The following is a 27,914-nucleotide window of genomic DNA, read 5'->3' as shown; positions in this document are numbered from 1 at the left end:
CAAGGGCGTTCAAGGGACAGCAGGGGTGAAGGAGGACCTAAAGTGGAGGCCTGGGCAAAGCCAGCTGGCAGGGACTTCCGCAGCATTGGTGACACACCCAGCAGGGCACTAAGGGCAGCCCCTGGCTCCGAACATCAAGATGGGTTGGCAGTTGCCCCAGGGGATGAGGCTCCCGGAAATGCACCCACAGGTGTATGGTGACCTGAACCTCCACCACTGGGTCTTAAGGATATTGTCTGAGCCTGATAAATCCAGGCATACAGATCAGTGAGAGACGGAAAGGGGGCCTCAGGGCAAGACAGTGGCAACCCCTCTGAGCAGCACAGCATATCGAGGCTCCGGTGCAGGGCCTTGAGGATTGGTGTCAGAGAGCCTTGCTGATGAGGTGTGTGAGTGGACTTCCTGGAAAGGGCGCAGAATTTGAGAAGATTCACGTTCCACCTGAAAGCTTGTCAAAAGGTCTCCATCGTGGGAAAGGCGCAATCAGGTGGACAAGGTAACCTACAGACGTCCGTCAGACCTTTTCTCCTGCCATCCCCGTGACGGCTGATTAACCCTCGGACCAAATCGGCCTGGGGACAAGGAAGAAGGCTCGACAACATGGACTCCCCACCACGCTGCCCTGGCGCCTGCTTACACGATTGAGGGGCCAACTGCAAACCCCAGGGCTGGTTGGGGGGGCGCCGGGGGCGACAGCCAGCCACCCGAGAGGCAGGTGACCTTGCTGATGCCGTCCCTGCTGGAGACGCGCGAGGCTACGTCGGAACAGAGCCTAACTCCGGACCTGGACTAGTGTACTTTCCCTTCAGGACCCCACGGTCCCTGCAGCCCGGCGACACCGGTCGTGGCCACACCACGCGCGTCACAGTGAAGGCGAGGCAGCGGCCCTGGGAAGGGGCGTCCGAGCGCATCTCGGGACCGTCCTGCAAGCGAGGGTACAGGGGCAAGGCCAGTGAGGCCTGCCGACCTTGCCCAGGCGCTAATGAGGAGCACGGCCCGCGGTCGGCGCTAAGCCACGTCCACCTCGCGGGCAGGAGCCCTTTGATTCAACCCGGGCCCACGTCACAGTCTGCGTCTGCGGGCGGAGACGGCGGCGGCCACAGCGAGCCCTGGGCCTCGCCCGCCGACCCAGCCCGTCCCAGGGCTCAATGCCTACGCAGGCGCCATGCCCCGCCCGGCCGTCGTCAGTCACGTGGGCGGCCGGTCACGTGCTCGCGCGTACGTCCGTGTCGCGGTGTCCCCGCGCTGCCGCCCCACCCCGCGCAGGCGCGCGTCTGTTCGCGCGTGCGCACCTAACGGTGCGGGGGTTGCGGGGCGCGGCGAAGCTGCGTGCTGTCGCGCTCCGGTGGACTAGGGGCCCGGCAGGGGGCTGGGGGTCAGGGGCGGGGGTCAGGGACGCGGGGCGGCAGGGCCCCCGCGGCCTCGGGAAGGAACGCAGCGACTTCGGAGGGCTGCGGCGACCTAACACTGCCTGCCTTCCCCACCAGGGCGGTGTAGACTCTGCGCCCTCATCTTTACGCACCCCCACGCCCCGCCCTCGGGAGCGTGCCCCCGCCCCGCAGGTCCTGTGGTCCTCGCCCCCCGGCAGGTCCGGGTCTGGGAGGACTGGGCCGGCGCAGGATGGGTGGGGCCTGAAGTCTCTGCACTTTGGAGCACCCTTTTTGTGGAAAACAGAAAATTAGCTTTGAAGGTGAGTTTAAAAGTGATAAACCGCACACTGCACAAAGCAGAGAAATAACCACTAACTTCATACAATTAATGAAACATTTACCTGATTTTTAAAAGATTTTATTATTTGAGAGGGTGCCGGCAGGGGGAAGGAGCAGAGGGAGAGAGAGAAGCGGGCTCCCCGCTGAGATAAGAGCCCTAAGCAGGGCTCGATCCCAGATCCCAGGAGCGACCTGGACCAACCTGAGCGGAAGGCGGACGCTTAACCGACTGAGTCACCCAGGACCCCCTGACCTACCTCTACATGTTTTCTCCTAAATGTTTTGATGCGGACTTTGCCTCTTGATATGACAAAGATTTGGTAACAAACACTATTTTTATAGAGTGCATAGAACGATAATTCAGTCTTTCCCATAGCAGAGTTGATCAAATTGTGCTTTTTAAAAAATTATTAATAGTTCAGAGAAAAGATTGTCAGCTCTGCACTCTTACTGGCAGTGCTAACCTGCACTTCAGCACTGCTGTCAGATTTGGCCAATCTGCTGTATGAGCTGAAGGACATCACGGTGTTTCAGGCATCAGGATGCAGGGCCTGGTCTTAAATCTGCAACGGCCTCGGAGTGTCACTGTTGATGGCAGTATTCCACGTCAGACTAGGAAAAAAAGGGAAACCACTTTCCATGTTTAAGATTCGTGCATCTTACTAATTGGATCGTGTCCTTTCTTTTTCCACTCTTCAAGAATCCTACTGTTTTTCTGTGATGTGTGTGTGACCCAGGTAAGCACTGTTGTCTGCGCGCTCTGTGGAGCCTTCATGGTTTTTGAGGGTTCTGAAGATACAATGTCTGTGCTGAGGATCAATTACAAGCAAAACAATATCGGCAACCTTCAGACTTGAACAAGCTGGTCAACATCACGTAGCTGTTTTCCTGTTAAAAAATGGCTTTTTCAGGGGCACCTGGCTGGCTCAGTGGAGCGTGTGACTCTTTGTCCGGGGGTTGTAAGTTCAAGCCCCACATTTGCTGTAGAGATTACTTAAAATCTTTTTTAAAAATGCAGGACAACTAATTTCTTAAGAAATAGTTCTTTAAAAATGTTTTGAGAAGCATCTCTTGCCCATTATACGTTTACTTGATCTCTGTAAACGGAGTCATGATTCGAAAGATGAGTTTTTCATGATACGTGGTTGGGGGATTACTGCTCATCGGAACAGGTGCAACGCAGCATCATGGCACTCAATGAAGTCTACAGGATTCAGAGTCAGCGGATCTGGGCCCCTGGGGGTCCCTGCCGGACGGCGGCATCATGGTTTCCCGTCCATGACCATCTTCCTTCTGCTTTTCTTTCCTTCTGCTTTTTTGCTTCCTGTTTAGGAGTGTCCTGGTTCTCAGAGTTATCTTTCGTTTTTGTGTTATTTCCATTATTCATATTTTCTTAGCTAAGCTATCATGATTCTTTCCTTTCATGATTTTGACCATTAGTGTTTTTGGTTTCCATTGTGATACACTTGATTTTTTGAGGTGTCTACGATACTTTTCATTTCAGCTTTTCCTTTCAGTAACGTATTTCCTTCTGGTTGTGTTTGGATTTCCTGTGATCAGTAACTGTAAAGCAGGCAAAGTTAGTCTGAACTTAAGGCAAACACAGTGCAGCTCAAATGCATTTGAAAATTGCTCCTCTGCAGTGTTGGGCTCTGTGAGGAGTGTAATGGAATAACCGCACAGCACATGCGAGGACTCGTGTGACCGCGTGGAGTTCTGTCACTGGGACATTTTGCTTTCTTTGGGCCCTTTTGCTGTGTCATTACCAGTTCGAGTGTCATTTCTTCTGAAACTTCCAGACATTGGACAAGATGCCGCAGATGTGCAGATATGGTCTGCACTGGCTGGCCTCAAAGACTTCTCCCACTTGGTGCGCACTAGCGGGGCTTCTATGGGCGTGCCCTGCAAGCACAGGCATTCGGAGACACTGAAAGGGGAGAACATTTGCGGGGATGATGGGGGCTACTTGCGCAGAATATGTTCCTACATCAGCGTGCTCCCATCCGACCTGCATTCACAGGTCAGGTCCTTTACTCAGGTGGGACGACTGAAGTTGGGGGGAATGCCGCACTGTGCTGGCTCAGTATTTCAAACCTTGCTCCCCACCCCACATGCTCCTGGTGTCTGGGGCTGGAGGACAGGACCCTCTTGGGGCAGCCTCTGGCCAGGTGAGCACCTAGGCGGCTGGCCGCTGCACAGCTAGGTGGAATGCACTGCAGACCCCAAGAGGCACCTCCCACAGCCTCCTCTGCAGGCCCCTAGGCAGGGCCATGTTCACCTTCTACCCTGCTTCCTGGGGGTGGCACTGGAGTGGACATTCCAGCTGAGCAAAGGACCTGTCCCCTAATGCTGCCAGCTCACCTCAGCCGGGGGTCCAGTCCCAGCCATGTGACCCCATACGGCAGGCTTCCCCTCCCAGCATCCTGAGTGAGCGTCTCCATGGTCGCCCGTGGTGGCTGGGGTTTAGTGAGTTAGGGTGCATGAAGTGCACAGAGCAACACCTGGCACTACTGGGTTGAAAAGGGCAGCCGCCGTGGCGTAGTGTTGCTCGCAGCAGCAGTAGCAATCAGAGCCATCGACTCGACCTGGCCATCCCAGCTACTCCCTTCCTACAGGAGGCAGGCACCTGGACCCATTCACTCTTCCAACCTTCCCCTCTCCACTAAGGCCCCCTCAGCACATACACACGCACATCTCTCTGGGCCTGAAAACAACACCAGTGACCAAGAAACCCTTGCTCTGATCATGGCCAGTCAGCCCAAGACAAGATGCCCAGCATCCTTAGCCTGGGGAAATGCAGCACACCCACTAACAAGGCTGCCCTTTCCATGTGTTGGGAAGGTGGGGCAACAGGAACCCTCATATGCGGCCGATGGGAACGTAGAATGGTGTGGCTACTTTGGAATACAGTTTGGCAGTTCCCTCATGTTTCTCCAAGGAGTTCTGGTTCTTTTCTTGGAGGGTGGTGTTTGCTGGTATTTCATGGTGCAGGTGATATCCCCGTGTCTATGCCGTCTGTGGGTGCAGAGACTGGCCTGTGGGACATCCCTCTCTGTGCCATCTCGGGGTGCAGAGACTGACCCGTGCGGTGTCCTTGGGTCTGTGCTATCTAGGGCTGCAGGGCCAGGAAGTACAGGTGTGTGCACAAACCCGTGGGTGCAGGTACGTCTGTGATGTGTCTGCATGAAGGTTGGAATGAGCTCCACCTCTGCCCCAGAGCCATGGAGTTTCTTCTAGTCTCTGTAATTCTCTGTAATTCACTCTCCAGTATCAGAAATCCTCCTTGCCCACTTTTTGAAATTGTGGTGTTTCCCTTTTTGTTACCTATTCATTAGAGGCGGGATCTCTGTTTTCTTGTATTTTTATTTCCCAAATGAAGCAGTGTCTGTCTCCAATGGGTGTAGCTCTCCACAGGTATTATTGAATTGAACCAGGCTTTAAAGGGTTTTTAAAGCTTTTGGGTTTTTTCTCTTAGCTAGGTGCTTGGATATGCGGCTAAGGGCCCAGGCCATGTGCCCAGTACAGCTTTGATGTGGGCCATCGGAATGCTGTCCAGGGCATCACCTCTCTTTCATGCACCTGTCCCGACGGCCTGCTTTCTTTTCCATGCCCCACCCATAGCTCACAGACCTCCAGGATGAGGAGGGGTTTCATCCTGACCCTCATAAACTCAGGAAGGTTTCTGCATGGGTCAACGAATGGCAACCCATTGGAATCAGTATTCATGACATCACTTTCCCAAACTAACTGCATCAGGCAGGTGCTGAGAACTATCGGGAGCTGCACGGAGGCTGAGCCCCAGCAGGAGAACATACGCGCACAAGGACTGTCCCACCGCGAGCTGGGAATGAGGCGGCTCTGGGGAAGGAGCAATTCTCACTGCTTGGCAGGTGTCAGGGTGGCTGATGGAAGCGGGGGTCTTGCATGTGGGGGGCTGGGCGTGTGTGTGGTGGGAGGAGGGTGTCGGGGAAGGGACTGACTCTCTGTGAGAGAAGCTGCTGCCCCAGGTGGGGCGTGCTGATGGCTGGCATCAGGCCTCCTCCCCTCCTTGGCCTGACAGGCAGCCTGTGGCCCCTTTGCTCTTGGTGCGCCCTTGGCTTCCAGCACAGGAATGAGGCCGGGTACAGGAAATGCTTGCTGAGTGGATGTGGCAGTGAACACACACGTGGGCGGTCAAGTAGCACGGGAGTCAGGAGGACCAGCCATGCCCAGGATGCTGAGAGGCCGCAGGGAGCTCCAGACATGGCTGAGCTGGGGCGACGAGGTCCCTCTGTTCAGAAGCCAGCTTCAGCTGTGCTGTTTAATTCACGTCTGTCCTAAGTCTGCATTTTGCATGTTTTCCATGCGCACCTTTGGGGGACACCAATGTCAGCACAGAGATTCAGAAAGGTGGCGTGGAGGAGGAGACACAGCTGGACCTTGGTGCCAAGGCCAGCTGGTGTATGGGTGGCCAGCCATGGGACACCAGTCACTGCAAGGGCCGCGTGCCTTCACACCTGCCCCCAACCAGGCCATCCCTAGTGCTCTTCTCAAACTCAGATAAACATGATGGAGAACACAGGAATGTATGGCAACTTGTGTAGGGCCTGTCCGCCCTCTGGTCACCTTCTGACGGCTGCCTTTCTGGGAGCACTGCCTTGACCAAGCAGGTAAATACCCGCAGCTCCTCTGCGATAGCTTCCACGACGTGTGTGCGGGAGGCACATCTGGGGACCCCCGTCGACCCTCTTCCTGCCCCCGGAGCACACCAGGTGGGAATGTGCCTCTCCCCATCTCTGAAGCCCCTGAGGGATGTCTGTGGAGAAGAGATTTTGATGAAGGATGCCTTAGAAACACTTTCAGGTCCAGTTACTATCAGTAAATTTAACAATTTTCTTTTAAAAATTGGTATTATGAGATTTCTCTCTAAAGCTCTCATGTGTTTAGGATGAAATTCAATTAGGAATGTATGTATTCATCTATAAAGCTCACTCTTTCCTAAAATCAGATGGAATTTAAAACATTTTACCAATTTTTGGCCTTTTAAGCGATCCAGTTATGTTTTACAACCTTAATTAAAATGTAATTTTATTTTTTTTTAAAGATTTTATTTATTTATTCGACAGAGATAGAGACAGCCAGCGAGAGAGGGAACACAAGCAGGGGGAGTGGGAGAGGAAGAAGTAGGCTCCCAGCGGAGGAGCCTGATGTGGGGCTCGATCCCAGAACGCTGGGATCATGCCCTGAGCCAAAGGCAGACACTTAACGACTGAGCCACCCAGGCGCCCCTCTATTTAGATACTCTTGTACAGTATATGTATTGTGGATATTTTCTCAGTCTGGGGCTCATATTTTCATAGTCTTTTGAGGAGCAAAATGTAAAAATTTTTCATAATTCTGATTTATTGACTTTTCCCTTCTATGGTTTTCAGTGTTTGGGTTCTGAGACCCCAGAGGTACAAGGCTTCTGTCCCTATAAGATTGGGGGATGTCATCCTTCCACAAACCTAGAAACTCTCTGAACCCCATAGTTAAAGAGACTTTTATGGAAGTTTCGTAGCAGACTATTAACTCAACCTCCAGTCCCTCTCCCAGAGGATGAGAGATGGGGCTGAACGTTCCAACTTCTCATCCCGGTGACCATCCCCCAACTAGGAGCCCATTCCCTCACCTCATCAGAAAAAAAGATGCTCCTATCACATAGGAAATTCCAAGGGATTTAGGAGCTCTGTGTCAGGAACTAGGGGCAGAGACCAAACACGTACGTAAGTCTCACTTCCCTTCCCTGTTAAATAACGTTGACACCTTTGTTGAAAATCAGCTGATTCTGGGGGCGCCTGGGTGGCTCAGTTGGTTAAGCATCTGCTTTGGCTCAGGTCATGATTTCAGGGTCCTGGGATCGAGCCCTGCATTGGGCTCCCTGCTCCGTGGGGAGTCTGCTTCTCCCTCTCCCTCTCCCCTGGCTTGTGCTCTCTCTCTGTCAAATAAATAAATAAAATCTTAAAAAGTTTTAAAAAATCAATTGATTTTGTATGTGGAGGTCTATTTCTGGACCTTTTATTTAGTCCCACTGACTTGTGTAGTCTTATACCAATAGCACCAGCTCGAGGACAGCTTTGTATTAATTTGGTTACGATAGCTTTATTGGCTACAGCTTATAGATCACCACAATCTTCTCTTTAAAAGACAAATTTGAGAAAGCATCTTATATTCATTTGGTGCCTATAGCTGCCACAGCTCTCTATTGATTTATATTAATATGCCACTAACCTTTCAGTGTGGTTCTCTTCCAAGCTCATTCTGATTTTCCTCGGTCCCCTGCATTTCCATATGAATATGAAAATTGGCTTGTCAATTTCTACAAAAAAGCCAGTCGAGGTTTTGACTGAGATGATACTTACTCTATAGTTCGAACAGGGCATAAATTTAGCAAATCAATATTCAAGAATCCGTTTCGTTTGTTTAGTGATCTATACCAATGTGGTCACTTAAACCAGTTGGGCTGAGCTCTATATTGACAGGTACTTCTCTGTATGTACCATGACAGTGAAAAAATGGTATTGGTAATTATACTTATGGGCACCGAGAGACCCCCCCCCAACACCTGCTGAATGGTCAAGAAGAGCAGGTCGCACCAGTAGGGTTTTGATGTCAGGTCGTTGTGATGTTGGGATTGCATCACAACTATGTGAAACTTCATAATCATATAAATTTGGATTTCTTGACCAAGTAGACCTCAGTTCAGCTCCGCGATGTGGCATACGTACGAAATACCTACTGCCTGCCCAGTGCTGTGCAGATGCTGGTGGAGGAACGCGCCAACAGCCTACTCCTGCCCTCGAGCCCAGGGCGTACAGTTCATTCTTCTCAGAAGGCTGGGTAGCGGGGAGTCTATGGTTATATGATTTTTACACTGTGGTACTTGTATTTCTGAAAAGAAAACCAGAAAATGTGAAATTTATCATTTATTTAATATAGCACTTACATCCATGATGATACTTTTTAAGTTTACGTTATCGATTATCAGCATGGCCATATCTTCATGAATATATCTTAGATTTTCTCTGAAAGCTTGGCCAAAATAAGACTATGTGTTTTCTCCGTGTTCTCCACAGCCAAGGACAAGTTGGAAGCAGCACCTGGCAGCCAAGTCAGATGAATGGAGTTACATGACTTCCTGGGGGAGACAAGTACTGAGAGTCTGTCACGGGCATGGCCCTGAATGGCTCAGAAGTATAAATGGAGGTCTCCGCAGCTGGGAAGACGGGGCACACATTACAGAAACTAACAATGAAAGGAAGGCAGCAAGAAACATCAGCAGCCCTTAGTTACTAAATGTCAAATAACCGTTACACACACAGGTTACAAAATCCACAGTGTTGCCACAATGGGGGAACACAGCGGACCCTTGGACCATATAGGTTTGAACCGTGTAGGTCCACTTCCAGGTGGATTTTTTTCAATACAGTACAGTACCAATGTATTTTCTCTTCCTTCTGATTTCACTAAGTTTTTTATTCTAGCTTATTTTCTTTAGTAAGAATACAGTATAGGAAACGTTTAACATACAACGTATTGTTAATCAACCATTTATGTTATTGATAAAGCTTCTACTCAACAGTAGGCTATTAGTAAAGTTTTGGGGGAGTCAAAAGTTATACCCAGTTTTGACAGTGCTGGGAGTTGGTCCCCCTAACCCTCAGGTCGTTCAAGTGCCAGAGGGAACTGGATCGATGGGGGGTGGTACCTGCGTGTGGGCAGAACTGTATGAACAAGGGTGGGACGTGGGAATAAACAGGGAAGGGAGCTGTTGGGTGGGGAGCTGTGGGCAGAGCCCAGCTGCTGGGGTGGACACAGGTCCCCCACACCACTCGGGCGTAGTGGGAGGACATGGAAACTTGGGCAAGGGCTGGACAGGGAGACTCTCCATGTGCAGGACATGCAGACTGCTGGGTCTGGCTTTCTCCCGATGAAGGTGTTTCAGCTCAGGCAGAAATGCTGAAATGTGGGGTTATGTGCTTAGGGCCACAGGACTTTCAATCACAGGTTGTACGGGTTTCTTAAATGAAACCAGTTGCAGTGCTGGATTTGGATTTTGCTCTGAATTTTTGTCTTTTAAAGATTATCAAAATTCACAATTATAACATTAATAAGCACCCCTTTTTACTGTTAGGGGCATGTGGAGGCGGCCTTACTTTTGCCTCCCCATGTGAAGCGGTGTAGAGCAGTACGGGCTGTCCTGGGGTGGGCAGGTTAACCTCCCTGTGCCTGCCACTGCCCGAGTGGGATACGCAGGCCATCACAGCATCCGTCAAATACAGGTGTCATGAGGACGGCCTGAATCAGTATCTAGAAAGGTCCTTAAAGCAGTACCCGGCAAGCAGCAAACGCTGCACAGTGCTTGTTAACCAACACACACTTCTGACAGCACCTTCTCCAGCCAGGCCTGCCCAGCATTAGCACTGGAAGGGCCAGGCTTCATCCTACTCTCTTTTCCTTCTAGACTTTTCTTCCTGCTTGCTCTAATAACTACATAGCCGAGGGTTAACATCTTGAACCATGTCTGTGGGTTCCTTTGTTTCTCATTTCAGTTCTGTCCATTTTTGCTTTGAGCATTTGGAAGTTATGTTTTTGTTTTTGTTTTTTAAGAGTTCATCTCCTTAAGTCGTCTCTACACCCAGTGCGGGGTCCGAACCCACAACCCTGCGATCCAGTTGCATGCTCCACCGACTGAGCCAGCTGGGCGCCCTGGAAGTTATGTTCTGATATGCACTCAGGATTCTTGCATTTTCCTGCTGAGTTGACTGTATCACTGCGGGCCAGTCTCTCCTAACAGTCCTGACCCAAGGTGGCCCAGTCTCATGTCAGTGTCCCCGGCGATCGCACAGTGTATGTTTGAATGATGCTTCTTTTGGCATCCTTGTAACTTTGGCTTGTCTTGGTCTTTAGATTGAAATTGTATTTTGTAAACTCCTAAGTCAGGTGGGGTTTTTTTTTTTCTTTTTACTCCAAGTTTCTGGCTTCTAATTGTAGTGTCCCGTGCATTTACATTTAATATAACGATTGACACAGTGGGTTTAAAATCCCTACCTCGTACTATATTTGTTCCATCTGATCTTCTTGCCTTCTTTCTTGCCGCTATTGGACGATTCATATATTTTTAAAATTCTATTTATCTCCTCTATTGTATTTTTTATATATAGGCTATTATATAACATTATATGTAATATATACATTTATACTTACTTAGTGGCTGAGCTAGAAATTACCACAGTTCACTTTGAAATCATACAGCATCTGATCAGCCACATAAGAACCTTGAAACAGTGAAATAACACCGACTTTACGTCCTAACCTTTTGTTCTCTGGCAATCATATTTTTTTTTAAAGATTTTATTTATTTACCTGACAGAGATAGAGACAGCCAGCGAGAGAGGGAACACAAGCAGGGGGAGTGGGAGAGGAAGAAGCAGGCTCATAGCAGAGGAGCCTGATGTGGGGCTCGATCCCATAATGCCGGAATCACGCCCTGAGCCGAAGGCAGACGCCCAACGACTGTGCCACCCAGGCGCCCCTGGCAATCATATTTTTTATTTTTCAGGGTTGCATGGTCTCACCTGGTAGCCACTAGCCACGTGTGGCGATTTAAACATCAAGTTACATTAATTATAACCAAGTACCACTTTAAAGTTCGGCTCCCTAGTCACACTAGCCACACTGGCAGTGCCCGCGAGCCCCCTGGGGACACGGCTCCCCTACTGGACACGTGCTGGGACAGGACACTCCCAGTATATGGCAGGGAATGAGCACCCCCGACACGTGACTTTAAATTTTGCTTTAAGCATTCATCCAATAATTTTTAAAGAAATTATTTTAGGGGCACCTGGGTGGCTCAGTCGGTGAAGCGTCTGCCTTCAGTTCAGGTCACTATCCTGGGGTCCTGGGATCGAGCCCCACAGCGGGCTCCCTGCTCCATGGGGAGTCTGCTTCTCCCTCTCCCCCTGCCGCTCCCCCTGCTTGTGCACTCTCTGTCAAATAAATAAAATCTTTTTAAAAATAGGTAAATTATTTTAAATGTCTTTTCTAGTCACCCATACCGTCATCTCCTCTGGTGTCCTTCATTCCTTAGAGCAGATCTGGGATTCCACTGGGGTCACTCTCCTCTGGCCTGAAGAACGCCAGTGTTTTTCTGAAGGCCAGCTCTTCTGGTGACAGTTTTCAGCTTTTGTTTGTCTGAAAATGCCTTTTATTACAGATGTTAAAAATGAATGACCACCTTAGTTTTTGAAGGATGTTTTGTTAGGTATTGGATACTGGTCTCAGGGACCGCCTGACCTTTGGCGTTTTGTGGATGCCGTCTTTTTGTTTCTGGCACCCACTGCTCTTGAAAAGTCATTCTCAATTTCCCTGAATGTAATGTGTCTCTTAAATTTCTGTCTCCTTTTAGGGGCCCCTAAGTGGCGCAGTCTGTTGAGCATCCAACTCTTGGTTTCAGCTCATGTCATCATCTCAGATTGTGCTCTCAGGGTCATGAGATCGAGCCCCACATCAGGCTCTGCACTCATCAGGGAGTCCACCTGGGATTCTCTCTCCCTCTCCCTCCGCCCTTCCGCCCCCACCCCACTCTCCCATGCTCTCTCTACAATAAATAAATAAATCTTAAAAAAAAAAATTTTGTCTCCTTTTAGGCCTTTTATTTTTACCTTTGGTTTTCAGAAGTTGAACTGTGATATACCTCCAAGTGTTTTTCTTTGAATTTGTCCTCCTCAGGGTTTGCCAAGCTTTTTGGATCTGAGGGTCAATTTGTAAAATTCTTACACATTCTCTCTTCAAATATTTCTATCAATCCATTTTCTTTTCCCTTCCTTCTGGGCATCCAACTTTATACACGCTGGACCATTTGATCTTGTCCCACAGTTCCTAATATTCCTTTCTGTTATCTTTCTTTCTCATTCTAATTTTTTCTGTTTTCAGATAACTTCTACAGATGGAACTTTGAGTTGAAAAATCCTCTCTTCAGCTGTATCCAGTCTGGTGTTCAGAAAATTCAATGAGCTGGGGGCCTGGGTGGCTCAGTTGTTAAGCGTCTGCCTCTGGCTCAGGCTGTGATCCCGGTGTTATGGGATCGAGCCCCACATCAGGCTCCTCCGCTGGGAGCCTGCTTCTTCCTCTCCCACTCCCCCTGCTTGTGTTCCCTCTCTCGCTGGCTGTCTCTCTGTCAAATAAATAAATAAAATCTAAAAAAAAAGAAAAAAGAAAATTCAATGAGCTCTTCATTTCAGGTATTTTGCTTTCTCCTTTACAACTGGTGTGTAGCCCTTTCTCTGAGGGTGTGGCCTTTGTGGTGTCTCAGCACTTCCCGGGCTGCACCGAGACCCAGAGCCTCCCAGTCCTGCAAGGCCTCCCCCTCATGTAGCACCTGCAACTAGAAGAGGCTCAAAGAACAGTGTTAGGTCGTTATAATGAGACTTCCTCTAGTTCTGTTTACTTATGTGTATGCATTTATGAAAAATAGGGATAATACTGGTTCTGTGCCCTGCCTCCAGCAATTCTCATCACTGGATATATGAACTAGGTGTTGAAGGGAAAAAAGCCCTGGACATATTAAGAGATAAATCTCCAATATACTCAACTTTTTAGTCTTAATCCAAACCTGCATATATTTATATTGCTCTCATCAATTATGTTAACAATAGTTGTAATACTAATTCAATCCAAGAGAAATGTTTTAACATGACCTTTACATTTGCAGGAATTGCAAATTAACGTACATCTGTGTGTGTGTGTGTGTCCAGGGGTAAATAATCTCATGAATAAATACTCAAGCATAAACACTTACTGTATTTAGGATTAAATTTATGGGGGAATTTGAATGGAAATTAGGAGTAAAGGATTTTTTAGAAAGATTTTTTATTTGAGAGAGCTAGAGAGCAAGAGTGGGGGGAGGAGCAGAGGGAGAGAGACACTCCACAGTAAGCATGGAGCCCGACACAGGCTGACATGGGGCTCGAGCTCATGACCCTGAGACCATGACCTGAGCTGAGACCGAGAGTCGGATGCTTAACCGACTGAGCCACCCAGGCGCCCCAGGTGTAAAGGATTTAATAAAACTTGTTAACCAAGAGACTGTTTATATGTTTATAAATGCTAGTGGGTTTCAAATCACAATGGCATTCAGGATCCATTTCATACCTTTAAGGAATGATGCCATGATTTATTTTAGAAGTCAATATTTATAATATTTGAGAAATTACATCTACCACAATTATTTAAACATGATGGAAATTTTTGCTATTATCTTAAATATGGGGGATTACAAGATTTCACAAAATTAGTTTATTAGATACTATGCAAAAAGCTTTGAGGACCGTGGGCCCATCCAGCTATTGCTTTCCGTAACCTGAATCATTACAAGAGACACAAATGGGTCTCCTTGTTTTCAATTTTGGCATGCGTGGCGAAAAGGTTGACATTTTTAACAGTTAAACTGGATCATTGCTTGAACTGCCTCCTGGCTTCCCATTTTCCTAAATGAGAAGCCTTCCAAAATGCTCCGTGTTTCTCCTCCCGTCATTCATGGGCCTTCTGCCCGGGACACACCCAGTCTGCTCCCTCCCCAGAGCTGATGTCCCTGCTCTTTGCCCACAGGTGCCTGCGGGTCCTCCAGCGTCAGGTCAGACGTCTCCTCCGCCTCTGTCCCTCCTGCTCCCCTCTTGGCGCCCAACTCCACCTTTCCGCAGGTGCCGCTCTTTGGCTGTCCTGTGTAGTAGTCCCATGGGCACCGTGGATCCTCCGTAACCATCGGCCCTCTTCTTCCACATGTGTCTGGCATAAACTAGTGCTCAGGACACATCTTCTGAAACAAAGAGCAAATCTCTGTGAAGAGTCTGGGTGTGTGTCTTCCACATCTCTGCCTTCAGTTTCTTGCGTAAAGAGCAGCGGGTTGCCCACCTTTTGAGCATCTGTGGCTGCTGCTTTTCCCCTCCGTCACAAGCAGTCTGGCGTGCTGGCTTCCTTTCACACACGCTGATGGGACATAGCTGCCTGGTTGCTCTCTGTGCAACCCTGATCTGTGCCTGGTACACAGTGGATGCTTACCAAGCACTGGAATGGATGGAAGGCCCTGCCTCTGATGTGAAGCCTTTCCTGGCTGTCCCAGCACGTGGTGAATTTTCTTCTCAGAACTGTGTGATCTTTACCATTTCTACTTGCTTAGGGCTTGGCATTACCTAACTTTTATCAAGGTGCCTTGTGTCTACACTGCAAGGACGTAATTGAAACACATCTGCACACCGCTACAAGCTCATCCTCTTTATAGCTGCAAGTCTGGGTTCCCTGCAGGACGGACACCCGCTGCGGACCAAGCCGTGAGGGGTTTCACGCAGCCTCGTGTAAGTTTGCTAACAGCATACAGTACATACTCCAAACACCATCAATAGCTTTATCACAGTGAAGCTTCTGGAAGCCAGGTAGAGGGCTGTGTGCACTAACGCACAAGGAAGGCTACAGCACACTCCACAGTCACGGTCATCAGTGATTTGGAAACACTCCTGATACTCGATCATATGCTCGTTTTTTCAACGACTGTATTTTGTTATTTTTTAAAAGACTTTATTTCTAAGTAATCTCTACACCGACTGTGGGGCTCGAACTTACAACCGGGAGGTCGAGTCGCATGCTCTACCGACCAGCCAGCCCGGCACTTCTTTATTTTGTTTTTAAATGAGAGGCTCCCCCACTTACCATTTCCATACTTGTCTCGAGACCACGAATGCATAAATACTTAATGAAACTTCTTTCTCTGTCTAGGACACTCCGCCATACCCCTAGCTCAAAAACGTTGTGCTAAATTGCGAGCACGGATCGTCCACAAAGCAAGTCAGAGTTCCGTCGGGGTGGGGTACCCATGCCTCCCGCGGGCGCTCGAGCACCCAGGGGAGATACGTCCCCCAGCCCACCGCACCCCGCCCGGCCTCCCGCGCCCCTGCATCCCCGGCCCCCAGGCCCCCCGAACCCCCGGCCTCCCGCAACCCCGGACTCCGCGCCCGGCGCCATCGACCCCGCGTCTCCCGTCTCCTGCGCCCCCGGCCTCCCGTCTCCGCACCGCGGAGCTGACTGGGCCGTCGGTGGTCTCCCGCGGACCTTCCGCAGTGGAGGCGGTTTCCAGCTCTGCCCAAGGCTGTGCGGATGCCAGCGCAGGCCACGCGCGCGCCACCCACCTCGTGGCCCGAGCCGCGGCTCCTCGGGGCAGACGTCACGCGCCCCCCGCCCAGCCCGCGACAACCTCGACCCGCCGTGAGCGGGCCCCGAAGCTCCGCGCCAGCCATGCTCTGCTCCGGGTTTTCCAGGCCGCTGGAAGCCGCGCCTGCGCCGGGCGCCGCGGCCGGACGTGCGGGCGCTCGGCCGGCGTGCCTCGCCATTGGCCGGCCGCCGGTAGCCCCACTGCTGTGCACCGCCCCCATTGGCCGGTAAGGCCGTCAGTCAGCGGCGCCCGCCGGCTCGCAGCGCGCCGCGCGTGTCCCGCCCCTCGCCGCCGCTCGTCGCTCGCCGGCCGGCGGCCTCGCGCGGCCCTCAGCTCCGTGGCGGCGGCGGCGGCGGCGGCGGAAGGCGGCCCGGGCCCTCGCAGGCCCATGGCGGCGGCCGCGGCGCTCCCGGGCGCGGGCGGGCCTCCCGCGGGCGGCGGGGCCGGGGGCGGCGGGGGCGCGGGCGGAGGGTCGCCACCGGGCGGCTGGGCCGTGGCGCGCCTCGAGGGCCGCGAGTTCGAGTACCTGATGAAGAAGCGCTCGGTGACCATCGGGCGCAACTCGTCGCAGGGCTCGGTGGACGTGAGCATGGGCCACTCGAGCTTCATCTCGCGGCGCCACCTCGAGATCTTCACGCCCCCGGGCGGCGGCGGCCATGGCGGGGCGGCCCCGGAGCCGTCCGCGCAGCCCGGGCCCGACGCCGGCGGCGACTTCTACCTGCGCTGCCTGGGCAAGAACGGCGTGTTCGTGGACGGCGTGTTCCAGAGGCGCGGGGCGCCGCCGCTGCAGCTGCCGCGCGTGTGAGTGGGGCCGGGGGCCCGTGGGCGGGGGGGCGGGGGAGGGGGCCAGGGGCGGCGGCCTGGCCGGCGGGGCCGCCGACCCGCGCGAGCCGTGCGGACCCGGCCCCGGCATCCGCCCCCGGCCCCGGTCCTGCCCGCGGGGAGGACGCGGATCCGGACCCAGACCCGCAGCCCTGGCCTTGCCCGTCCTGTTCACGGCCAGGACCTACACCTGGACCCACCAGCCGGGCCAGATCCCGATCCACGACCCCGGCGCCCCGGCCCACGAGCGGGACGCGGACCGGCCTCCCCTTCCCGCAGCCGGAGGCCCGGGCAGCTGTGCACGTGGGCCGATGCAGCCTTTCTAGGACCTCGCCTATATTGTTCATAACCAGCGTGTAGGTAGCACTGGAGACGCGGCACAGTCCAGTGGGGCAGTAGCCCCACACTAAAATCCGCATAGTCTTCGCTTAAAATCCGAGCCTTAACAGTGATGGGTTGCTTGATACTTCCTTTTTGTGCTTCAGGTTTTCAGTAGTGAAATATTTTAAGTGTATGGACTGCTTTTTCCCCCGTCGTATTTTTAGTAACCTAAAAATTGCAGACTCTTCAAGCATGATACATTTTAAAATCCGCTCTCTGCACCTTAAAATTTGGGGAAAACTGGATACTTCTTATAGGACTTTGCTTTTCAGTTCGTCCATTATTTAGAAACTATAAAGTGTCATAGGGTGTTAGGTGAGCTTCATGGGGGTTGTCGGCCTCACTACAAAAGCGATTTAGCTTGGTTCTCTGGTTTTATGAAGTTACCATTTACTTTGCTTGAAAAACAAACTTGCTGTCTAGGAAATGCTAATTAGTCCGCAGGGGCTCCTTTCTAGATCATTGCAAATAGAGCCTTTGTCCACAAAGTTTTTAACTGCTTTCAGTTGCTGGAGATGCTGATAAGAGCTGTTACTTTTCTTAATTCCTTGATTTTTGTGCGTGTGTGCTGTGCTGTTGTTCAGACGGTCTGGAGAGTTGCACTAACCTGTTTCTGAGACCTCGATGGGCGTGTTTCAGGGAAGGCTGTTTGTGTGTGTGCTGCAGACTGGGTCAACTCAGTGGTAGGGGCCCCGCAGCTGCCGCTTTAATCAGACAGTTTGTTTACAAACAACTTGATGTCACAACAAAGGCTTTTATATCTTTACTCTGAGGGTTTTGAGGTTTTTAAGGAAAATTCTCTTACTGTCGTCAGACCTGCTTACGTTGACATGCTAATCATAAGTTGACCTTTTGGTGAGGGAGCAGGAATCAGACTTTTTGAGGGGTACAGTGCAACCCGAAGATGGGCTGAGTAAAAGACGAGGTGCGGTGGAGGCAGAGCCTCTGACCTTCACCTCCAGTTTGTGCACGGGGAAGAGAATCTGGGGCCACCAAGGCTTCCATGGGCCCTGCACTTCTTACGGGCCCAGGGATTTTTTTCACGGAAGGGTTTTGGCATTTTTACAGCGTGAAATAAGTAGGTAACTGGTAACTTTGTAGCACCTCTTTTTGTAAGGCATCATTCCTACATGTTCCGTGTAAAGATGGTTGGTACTAGCTAAATGTAGATAAATTGTTTTAAAAAATCTTTTTCTTGAAACTAAACATAGTTTTACAAGTTCTTTTTAAGTCAAAAAGTTAAGTTGTATAAGTTTGAAAGCATGTGTAATTTAGAGCAGTTATGCAGATTTGTCCACTGAATTGAAAATCACTGTACAAGTTAAAAAAACACGACAGTCCGTGGTTGGTGTCTTATTTGAATGACAGTGATTTTAGTCCAATTCCAATTTTAGAGTGAATTTGTATTTTGTAGCTGGTGTTAAAACTTTACATACACAGAACTTGGAGAGTACATAAATAATTTAGGCTTAAAGTATGATTTATCATTTTATTAAAATAGCAAATAATGTGTTAATTTAGGGGGAATAGAGAAAGATGAGGACTGTGATCCTGTGTGTTGGATGTTGTATTTTTTTTTTTTAATTTTATTTATTGGGGCGCCTGGGTGGCACAGCGGTTAAAGCGTCTGCCTTCGGCTCAGGGCGTGATCCCGGCGTTACGGGATCGAACCCCACATCAGGCTCCTCCGCTATGGGCCTGTTTCTTCCTCTCCCACTCCCCCTGCTTGTGTTCCCTCTCTCGCTGGCTGTCTTTATCTCTGTCAAATAAATAAATAAAATCTTAAAAAAAAAAAAAGATTTTATTTATTTATTTATTTGACAGAGAGAGAGAGGCAGCGAGAGAGGGAACATAAGCAGGGGGGGTGGGAGAGGGAGAAGCAGGCTTCCTGCCAAACAGGGAGCCCGATGCGGGGCTTGATCCCAGAATACTGGGATCATGACCTGAGCCTAAGGCAGACGCTCAACGACTGAGCCACCCAGGCGCCCCAGCTGTTGTATTTTAAACAGTTTGGGTAAGATCTTGGTTTTTCCATGATGGTTGGTGAGCAAAACCGGGATCCTCAAGTGTGTGGGGAGTTTGCTGAGCATACACATGAGTGCCAGGGCATGCGGTTTTCCAGAAAACAGGTGATTTCCACAAATCCTTGATTTTCAGCCAAGTGTGTGGGGCTGTGTGTACAAATACGCAAAGGTGTTTTCCTCTTCAGGAGCATCTAACTCACTGCAGGTGCAGGTGTTACTGGTCCTGGGGAATTCTCTGGGGTGGGCTCAGTGGAAGAACCGTGGGCCACCTGTGGTGGGGGGGGGCGCTCCTGAAAATGAGCAGGTGGAGGTGGCCTTATGGGTGTTCCTGGGCCAGTAGCCTGGTGCTGAAGAACATGGAATTTAGGCCGGAAGGAACCTTGGGCCTGGTTGTGGAGTGTGAGATTTGCCTGGGTCTGGTTGGGGAGCATTTTCAATATGGTCAGTGACAGAATGAAGAATGTCCTCTTTGAGGACGGGGTTCTTATTTGTCTAGGGACCTGGTCTGGTGCGTGAGTGGGCAATAAAATGTTTTAGGAAGATCTGCTGGGCAGGAATGTCTGGGTGTGTTGTTGCTCTTACTGTTGCCACGGTAGCAAACTAAGTATAATTCATAAATAAGAGTAAGCAGCTCTTTAACAGTTGTTCAAGTACTTTGAAATGTCAAGTGAATTTGACGTATTTTTGATCAGAAAGGTCCTAGAATATCTAATAGCCAAACATAAATAGAACAGGTTGAATTTGCTGTTGCCCCAAACTGTTTAACATGTGAAACTACAATTGTTTTTATTTAGAAAAGCGACCCTGTTCCTGTGCTAAATTACCTGCCAATGAGTTTGTGATACAGCGTTTCTTTCTTTCTTGTATGGCATGTTTTAACTTGCAGATTAAGTTTGGTAATGTCACGTTTGAAGACTTTCTCATTAAATCAGGGATAGCATCCTCAAAGGTTAGAACTGGAGAGAGGTGAGCAGGGAGTGGCTTCTGGAGCTTTCCAGGTGAAGACTCCAAGAAAAGAACTGAAAGAACTCACATTGACTTGGTCATGTTTAGAAGTGGGGATGGGACAAAACTGAGGTTCCCAGAGAATACCAGTAATAGAAAGAGGAGAATAAGAGTGCCAGGAGAGGAGATGGCCTCAGGAAAGTGCAGTGACTCAAATGTCACCAATGTCATGTTCCACGGGGAGCCATAGGCTTGGTGATCAGGACCTCTTGGAGGATGAGGAAGGCAGCTGGGTGTGGGACTGGAGAGTGAAGGGAAGTGAGGGTGTAAGAGGCTTGTGGGGTAGGGGGCTATTGTAAGGAGGGTGGAGGTAAGAGTAGGCTTAGGAGGAGTGGAGACCCTGTGGGTCACCAGGGCTAACTGGGTGAAGGAATCCCGAGAGGCACAGCCGAGGCCTGGTTGGCCCCCAGAGCGGACACAGACAAGGTGTGAAGGACAGGGTTTCCGGTAGGAGAAGATCCAATGGGGATGTCTTGTTTGAAGACCAGAGCAGACCTGCTAGTGAGGTCTGTTGTGTTTTCTTGTTCTAGGGCTGTGGGGTTGGCTGAGATGCCTTCATTTTATGACCCAAGACTGACCAACTTGTATACAAAGCTGAGAGCAGGGAACCAAGATGGCTGGACTCCAGAACCCAGGAGCAGGTGGCGTGTAGTGGCATATACATAGTAGAGGGACAGAGGTGCATTGCACTTTGAAAAGTGCTCGGCGTACAAATTAATTGCTTTTAATGACCACTGTGTGCTTTTCTTTAAAAGCTATAATATGCTTTCGTTTGCCAAACTGAGATATATTTTATCACTGATTTGTAGATATTGGGAGCACAGGGCAACTATTTTAATATAACTGTTAATTTACTAAGTTAAAAATAACCCAACAACTGGGTTAACTTCTACTTTACCTAGTATGTAGTAATTCTTCCAGGGGTAAAACTCAGTTTATTTTAATGTTTAATGAGTGGTTTAAGACAGTTTAGATTTAAAATAACTTGAATTCATAATGCATTTTGAGAAACAAGCCTATGATGCAGGACCTGTAACCTGCAGTGGTCGTATATGTACTGACTGTATCAGGAGGTGGTGAGGATGGGCTCTGGAGCTGGACACCCTGGGGCTAGATTCCACCCCTGCCACTTAACCTGTTTGAATTTTCGTTCTCATGTGAAACATGGGATGACCACTGTCTGACGTTGAGTGACACAGTTAGCCCTGTGTCTGTGTCCCTGCTACATCAGGGGCTGCATGTGTTTTGTCCATCACAGTGTCCTGGTGTGAAGAGGCCCATGAGGACTTAATATGCCAGAAAATGTGACACAAGGGCAGCAATGTTCCTGAGGGCCGGCACTCTTCAACTTGCTCATAGCTCTATGCACAGGCACACATGCCTGTAGTAAATTGATCTGGGGCCTCTTGGAGTAGTGAGTCAAGCTTGAAGTTTCTTCAGCTGGGAGAAGTTGCCCCCTCCTTCCTAGCACCTAAGCGTAAGAACAGGCCGTGGGAGTGGTTGGTGTTGCCCAGCAGGCTGGGCCAGGAGAAGTCCATTAGGGGTGCCCTCCCTCTTGAAGCCTCTGTTCTGGTTCTGTTCCCTTCCAAATTGTAAGCATCACCACAAACCTTTCCTCATTCAGGGGAAAAGGAAAAGTGTCTCTGCCTTGGATGCAAAGTCAGGGAAGGGAACTGGTTAAAAGTTGTGTTCTGTTTCTGGTCTGATTTGAAGGATACTTGTTCATTAATGCCATTGGCCAAACTGTTGTTTTGGAAATTAGGGCTGGCTTCTCTGCTCAGTTGAAGAACTTTGTAGTTTACAATGCACTGTTTTTCTTTTTAGAACTGTTTTTTTATTGAGGTGTAAGGAACCACATATACTTTTGAAGCTTGGGCTATGGCTTCTTCCTGGGAGGCAGTACAGACCTGAAGCTGGGCTCCCTTGCAGGCCTGTCAAGTCACCTGAGTGCTTCCCAGGCTGACATCGGTGCTCAGGACCCTTAGTAGTAGGTTGTGGAGCCTGTTCTCAGGACTAGCAGGCCCCCCGCCCCCTTGTGCTGTCTGGCTAAGGGAGGCAGAGATGTTCCCTCTTCATCATCTTGTGCTGTAACTCACCTCGCTCAAGTTTCTTTCTGCTGGTCTTCCATGGTGTGGGGACCAGTTCCTGTATGTGTTTGTATCCTCCAGGAAATGGCACAGAGCTGTCATCGCTTGGTATATATCTGAAATAGGTGTACCCACTGAGGGCTGATTTAGGATGTTACTGTTACGTCAACATTCTCAAGTGCTGTTCATCTGTCTAGTGATGGGGTTCCAGTCAGACTTGACTCCCCAAGTTACCAGTACGTCCCTTTAAATCCATAGTTGCAGAAGCTCAGCAAAGCTTCATGCATAAGTGGCGGAAATATTTCAGAAGATGAGGCTGTTATACTAACAACAGATATTTCCATTGTGAAAATGCAACAATTCTTGTTTTGCTGAGGACAAAGGTATTTGGGTATTTGGCCTTTTTTTTTTTTAATATTTTATTTATTTATTTGACAGCCAGCGAGAGAGGGAACACAAGCAGGGGGAGTGGGAGAGGAAGAAGCAGTCTTATAGCGGAGGAGCCTGATGTGGGGCTCGATCCCATAACGCCGGGATCACGCCCTGAGCCGAAGGCAGACGCTTAACGACTGCACCACCCAGGCGCCCCAAGGGTATTTGGCTTTTTTTTTTTTTAACGAAGAAAAGATGGTTTCTAAAATAAGGAAGCTTTTAATTAAGACATTGACATCTTGGATAGTATTCTTATCTGTTTAACATTTCTGCATAGCTCATGTTTTCTTTTATGTTTGGGTTTTGGAGCAGTTTACAGTATCTTAAATAATGATAATATAGTAAGTCAGTTCTCACACTTCTGGCCCCAGTTTTTGATGAGGATTTTTTTTAATATGAAACAATACACCAGGGCTTGTTGAAGGCACACATCACTGTTTATGATCTGAAGCAATTTGAACACCATGGCAAGATGCTAACTGCTGTCATCCCAGGAAGTGCCCACATGGGGAGATTAGGAAGCACTTTTTAGAAACCTGCCTTTCCTGGGGTGCCTGGGTGGCTCAGTCAGTTAAGTGTCCAACTCTTGATTTCAGTTCAGGTCCTGATCTTGGGGTCATGAGATCTAGCCCCAGATTAGGCTCTGTGGTCATTGTGGAGTCTGCTTAAGATTCTTCTCTCCCTCTGTTCCTTCCCTCTCCCAACCCCTTGTGGGCACACTCTCTCTCCAGAAAGCAAGCAAGCATGCAAGCTAGCTAGCTAGCTGCCTTTCCTGTATGCATCAATTTCTAGAGTGTATGTTTGGTGTTCTGCTGAGAATTCCATAGGGATTTTAGACATTATTTGGCTTTTGCTGCAGTTTGTCATTTGGGACAGAGTGCTTATGTGTCTTATGCAGTGAAAGGTATCAGAGTACAACAGTGGTTCTTACCATGGCCCCCTCCCCTCCCTGGGATACTTGGCAATATCTAGAGACATGCTAGGTTGGTACAACTGGGAGGGGGTGCTGCTTCTGGCATCTAGTGGGCCAAGGCCATGGACGTTGATAAAAATACCGTAATGCACAGGATAGTCCCTCCCCCAACAGATAATGATCCAACCCCAAATATCAGTAGTGGGGAGGAAGGGACCCCCCCCCCCCGGGGCACAGTCTTAGGGCAGTTGATAACAGCAGTTGGATATTATTCTTTTTTTTTTTTTTTTTAAGATTTTATTTATTTATGTGACAGAGAGACAGCCAGCGAGAGAGGGAACACAGCAGGGGAGTGGGAGAGGAAGAAGCAGGCTCCCAGCGGAGGAGCCCTATGTGGGACTTGATCACGGAACGCTGGGATCACGCCCTGAGCCGAAGGCAGAGGCCCAACGACTGCGCTACCCAGGCGCCCCCAGTTGGATATTATTCTTGGTGCTATTTTAAGTGAATCTTAGTAATTTTTTACAGACCATACCTATTTAAAACCTTTAAGCTAACAAAGCATTTGTTTCAAAGTCAGTGGCAGGCACCTTCCTAAAATGAAGTGTGAGGTGAAGAGGCCTGATGTGGAATCATTCCCTTGCGGTTTTGGAAGGATACACACAGAAGAACACCCTCTATAAATCGTAGCTAGGTTGTAAGATTGGTCTTAGTATTTTAAGGATTAGTCCAACATTCTCCCTCTTGGAATATGTACTTAGGCATATCTTGTTGGTAAAATTATTCTGAAAACATTTACAGTTAATGGGGGAAAAGAAACATTGAATTGTTCTGGTGGGGTGGTTTTTTTGTTTTGTTTTGTTTTTTTTGGTCCTGGTTCTCCTGAAAAATGAACTGGTGATGTAAGGGAGTATGACATTAGTGTCACTACAACCACATTAGGAAAGACTGCTGTCAAATGCCATTTTCTCATGGTATTTTGTCATAATAATTGGCAGATTGAAATTTATCTTTTGACTTTTACTTGAACAGATGGGATATAAAAAACCCTAAACAAGTAAGCTGGACACTTACTGTTATATTTTTTTGGTCTGTTTCAGTATATAGTAGCATTTTGAGTGTGTAGATGATGTTTTAACAATACTGCATTTTTGCCTGTGTCCTGTATTTTCTCTGCAAACATTTTTGCTACATAACTAATTGACTATAAGGCAGTTCTGCTGTAGAATATAAAATCATGAAAAATAAGAGAGACATTTATTAAAAAGGACCCAAAAAACATGAAAAATGAATAACAGAATTAAAAAAACTTTATTGCTGAGAAGACTGGTTGAGTGTCTCTCAGTTCCTGGTGTCCAGTAGGTGCTAGGTCAGTCTTAGGTCCCCTCTCTGTTCTGTGGAGGGCAGCTTTCCAGGGTCTTCACTTAAGAGCCACATCTCAGAGGTTGCTTGTTATTTCCTCTGTGACTTTCTCTCCACAAACCTCTGCACCTAGGAAAGACTGAGGGTGAGGTAAGAACAAGTAATGCAGGCATTCATTAGTGAACAGTCTCATAGTACTGCTTGGACAGGGTAAGAGCCTCCTCCCCCATGTGATTAGGCTATTTAATCTCTCAATCTCAGGATCCTCTTCTGTAAACATGGATGTTACTGAATCGACTTCATGGGGTTGTGGTGTGGATTGCGTTTACCTGATACAGGAGAATTGGCTGAGTAAACATTAATACTTTTTTAAAGAAAAAAATTTAAATTTCTTGTCTCAAGTATTTTGATTGAAGAGTTTAATCCATTTATGTTTAAACTAATCAGTGGTAAGGAAAGACTTCTATTTTGCTGTTGTTCTTTATATCTTAGCTTCATCATCCTGCATTTTCTTCCTAACTGCCTGATTTTATGTTTAGTTGATCTTCCTTCCTTTCCTTTCCTTTCCTTTCCTTTCTCTCTCTTTCTCTCTTTCTGTAGTAAACTGTTGTGATTCTCTTCTCATTTTCTTTTGTGTATATTTTAAAGATACTTTCTTTGTGGTTACCATGGGGATTATATTTAACATCCTAAATTGAAAGCCATCTATTTTGAATTGATAATGAACCTCAAAAACTCTCCTCCTGTATGTCTCCTTCCTCCTCCCTTTTATGTTGTCTCAGATTACATCTTTATACATTTTGTGCCAAATAACATATTTATAATTTTTATGCGTTTGCATTTTGAATCCTGTAGGAAATCAAAAGTGGAATTACAAGCCAGAATGACAGTAATTATTAATTTTTATGTTTTCTCATATATTTACCTTCACTGGAGATCTTTATTTCTTCATATGGTTTTGAACGACTGTTTCATGATCTTTTATTTCCACCTGAAGGACTCCCTTTAACTTTTCTTGTACGGCAGGTCTACTGTTAATGAATTCCCTTTTTGTTTATTGAGAAATGTCTTAACTTCTCATTTTTGAAGGACGGGTTTGCCAGATATAATTCTCAGCTGACAGTTTTAATTTTTTAATTTAATTTAATTTATTTATTAGCACTTTAAATGTCATGTCACTGTCTTTTGGCCTTCATGGCTTCTGATGAGAAATCAGCCATTAACCTAACTGAGGGTCCTTGTATGTGATGCGTTACTTCTCTCTTGCTGCTTTCAAGAGTCTCTCTTTGTCTTTTGATGGTTAATTATAATGTCTTGATATGGGTCCTTTGAATTTATCCCACTTGGGGTTTATGGAGTTTTTTGGATTTGTAGGTTTATGTCTTTCATCAGATTTGGGATGTTTTCGGCCATTATTTTTTCAAATATTTTCCTTCTGCCTCTATTTCTTTTCTCCTTTTGGGACTCCCATAATGTGCATGTTGGTCTGCTTATTGATGGCGCATTAGCCCTTTAAGGTTCTTTTCAGTCTTCTTTTTCCTTTCTGCTCCTCGGACATGGTAATTTCAGTTACACTGTCTTTAAGTTTGTGGATTCTTTGTTCTGCCTGCTCAAACATGCTGCTAGACCCCTATGGTAAATTTTTCATTTCATTTACAGTACTTTTCAACTTCAAGATTGCTGTTTTGTCCCTTGTAATTTCTATTTTTTTTAAGATTTTATTAATTTATTTAACAGAGATAGAGACAGCCAGAGAGAGAGGGAACACAAGCAGGAGGAGTGGGAGAGGAAGAAGCCGGCTCATAGCGGAGGAGCCCGATGTGGGGCTCGATCCCATAACACCGGGATCACACCCTGAGCTGAAGGCAGATGCTTAACAACTGCACCACCCAGGCGCCCTTATTTTTTTGTTGATATTCCTGTTTCGTTCCTTTGTAATTTTCCTGATTTCCTTTAGTTCTTTCTGTTTTTGTTATCTGAGCATATATAACATGTTTTGTGTATTTTTGAAACACTTTTTTCCTTTCTTTCTTTTTTTTTAGATTTTAGAGTAATCTCTATAGGGGCGCCTGGGTGGCTCAGTCGTTAAGCGTCTGCCTTTGGCTCAGGGCGTGATCCCAGCGTTCTGGGATTGAGCCCTGCATTGGGCTCCTCTGCTGGGAGCCTGCTTCTTCCTCTCCCACTCCCCCTGCTTGTGTTCCCTCTCTCACTGGCTGTCTCTCTCTCTGTGTCAAATAAATAAATAAAATATTTTTAAAAAAAGTAATCTCTACAACCAATGTGGGGCTCTAATTTACAACCCTGAGATCAGGAGTCCTATCCTCTACCAACTGATTCAGCCAGGTGCCCGTGACATGGTTGTTTTAATGGACTGCATGTCTCACCTTCTTCAGAGATGGTTTCTTTCTCTCTTTTTTTTTTTTTTTTTAAGATTTTATTTATTTATTGGATAGAGAGAGAGACAGCGAGAGAGGGAACACAAACAGGGGGAGTGGGAGAGGGAGAAGCAGGCTTCCCGCTGAGCAGGGAGCCCAATGCAGGGCTCAATCCCAGGACTCTGGGATCATGACCTGAGCCGAAGGCAGATGCTTAATGACTGAGCCATCCAGGCGCCCCTCTTCAGAGATGGTTTCTGTTCATTTATTTTGTTATTTTGACTGAGTTGTGCTTTCCTGTTCTTTGTGTGCCTTTTGATTTTGTTGTCTTTGAAAACTGGACATTTGGCTATTACAGTGTAATAACTGTGGAAATCAGATATTCTTCCCTAAAGTGTGTTGTTTTTTATTTGTTAAAGGCTGTAGGAGTTCTCTTTGCCTAGTGACTTATCCAAATTATTATTGCAAAGACTGTTTTCCTTGACAGTGTAGTCCCTGAAGTCCTGTTTCATATCTTGTATTTAGCTGGTGTTTCAACCGAGATTTCCTGAGCACAAGCAGCTCTCCTGTCTCCCATTCTTTG

At 48.2% G+C, this 27,914-nt stretch overlaps 1 protein-coding gene and 2 long non-coding RNA genes across 8 annotated transcripts in view; 2 read left to right on the top strand and 1 right to left on the bottom strand.

Annotated features, from left to right (window-relative positions):
- The first annotated feature begins 9 nt into the window (after nt 1-9).
- LOC148107912 (uncharacterized) lies at nt 10-12,948 on the top strand. The gene is made up of 2 exons (XR_015721219.1): nt 10-1,690; nt 12,663-12,948. It is a non-coding gene; the product is annotated as an uncharacterized LOC148107912 (long non-coding RNA).
- Nucleotides 1,773-16,062, bottom strand: LOC123777914 (uncharacterized). 4 transcript variants are annotated; one of them, XR_015721215.1, is made up of 6 exons: nt 15,908-16,062; nt 14,419-14,544; nt 11,786-12,925; nt 8,467-8,618; nt 7,959-8,046; nt 1,773-6,504 (listed from the first exon to the last, which is right to left on the bottom strand). It is a non-coding gene; the product is annotated as an uncharacterized LOC123777914 (long non-coding RNA). The 4 variants fall into 4 exon arrangements; XR_015721217.1 differs by having other exon boundaries at nt 12,392-12,925; XR_015721216.1 differs by having other exon boundaries at nt 14,419-14,541.
- Nucleotides 16,063-16,303: 241 nt separating this feature from the next.
- The window catches only part of FOXK2 (forkhead box K2), an 85,342-nt gene continuing 73,731 nt past the window's right edge, over nt 16,304-27,914 (top strand). For all 3 annotated transcript variants that reach the window (XR_015721214.1, XM_087853965.1, XM_045774863.2), the window contains exon 1: nt 16,304-16,731. Coding sequence is in view for 2 of the 3 variants with exons in the window: in XM_087853965.1 (XP_087710091.1) it covers nt 16,319-16,731 (413 nt within the window). In the remaining variant the exon portion in view is untranslated. The remainder of the gene's footprint in view (nt 16,732-27,914) is intronic.

Source organism: Ursus americanus, chromosome 23, assembly GCF_024610735.1.
Source record: "Ursus americanus isolate L20-20 chromosome 23, mUrsAme1.1.p, whole genome shotgun sequence".
NCBI lineage: Eukaryota > Metazoa > Chordata > Mammalia > Carnivora > Ursidae > Ursus > Ursus americanus.
Note: the sequence above shows the minus strand (reverse complement) of the source record. Positions and strands in the feature narration are given on the sequence as shown.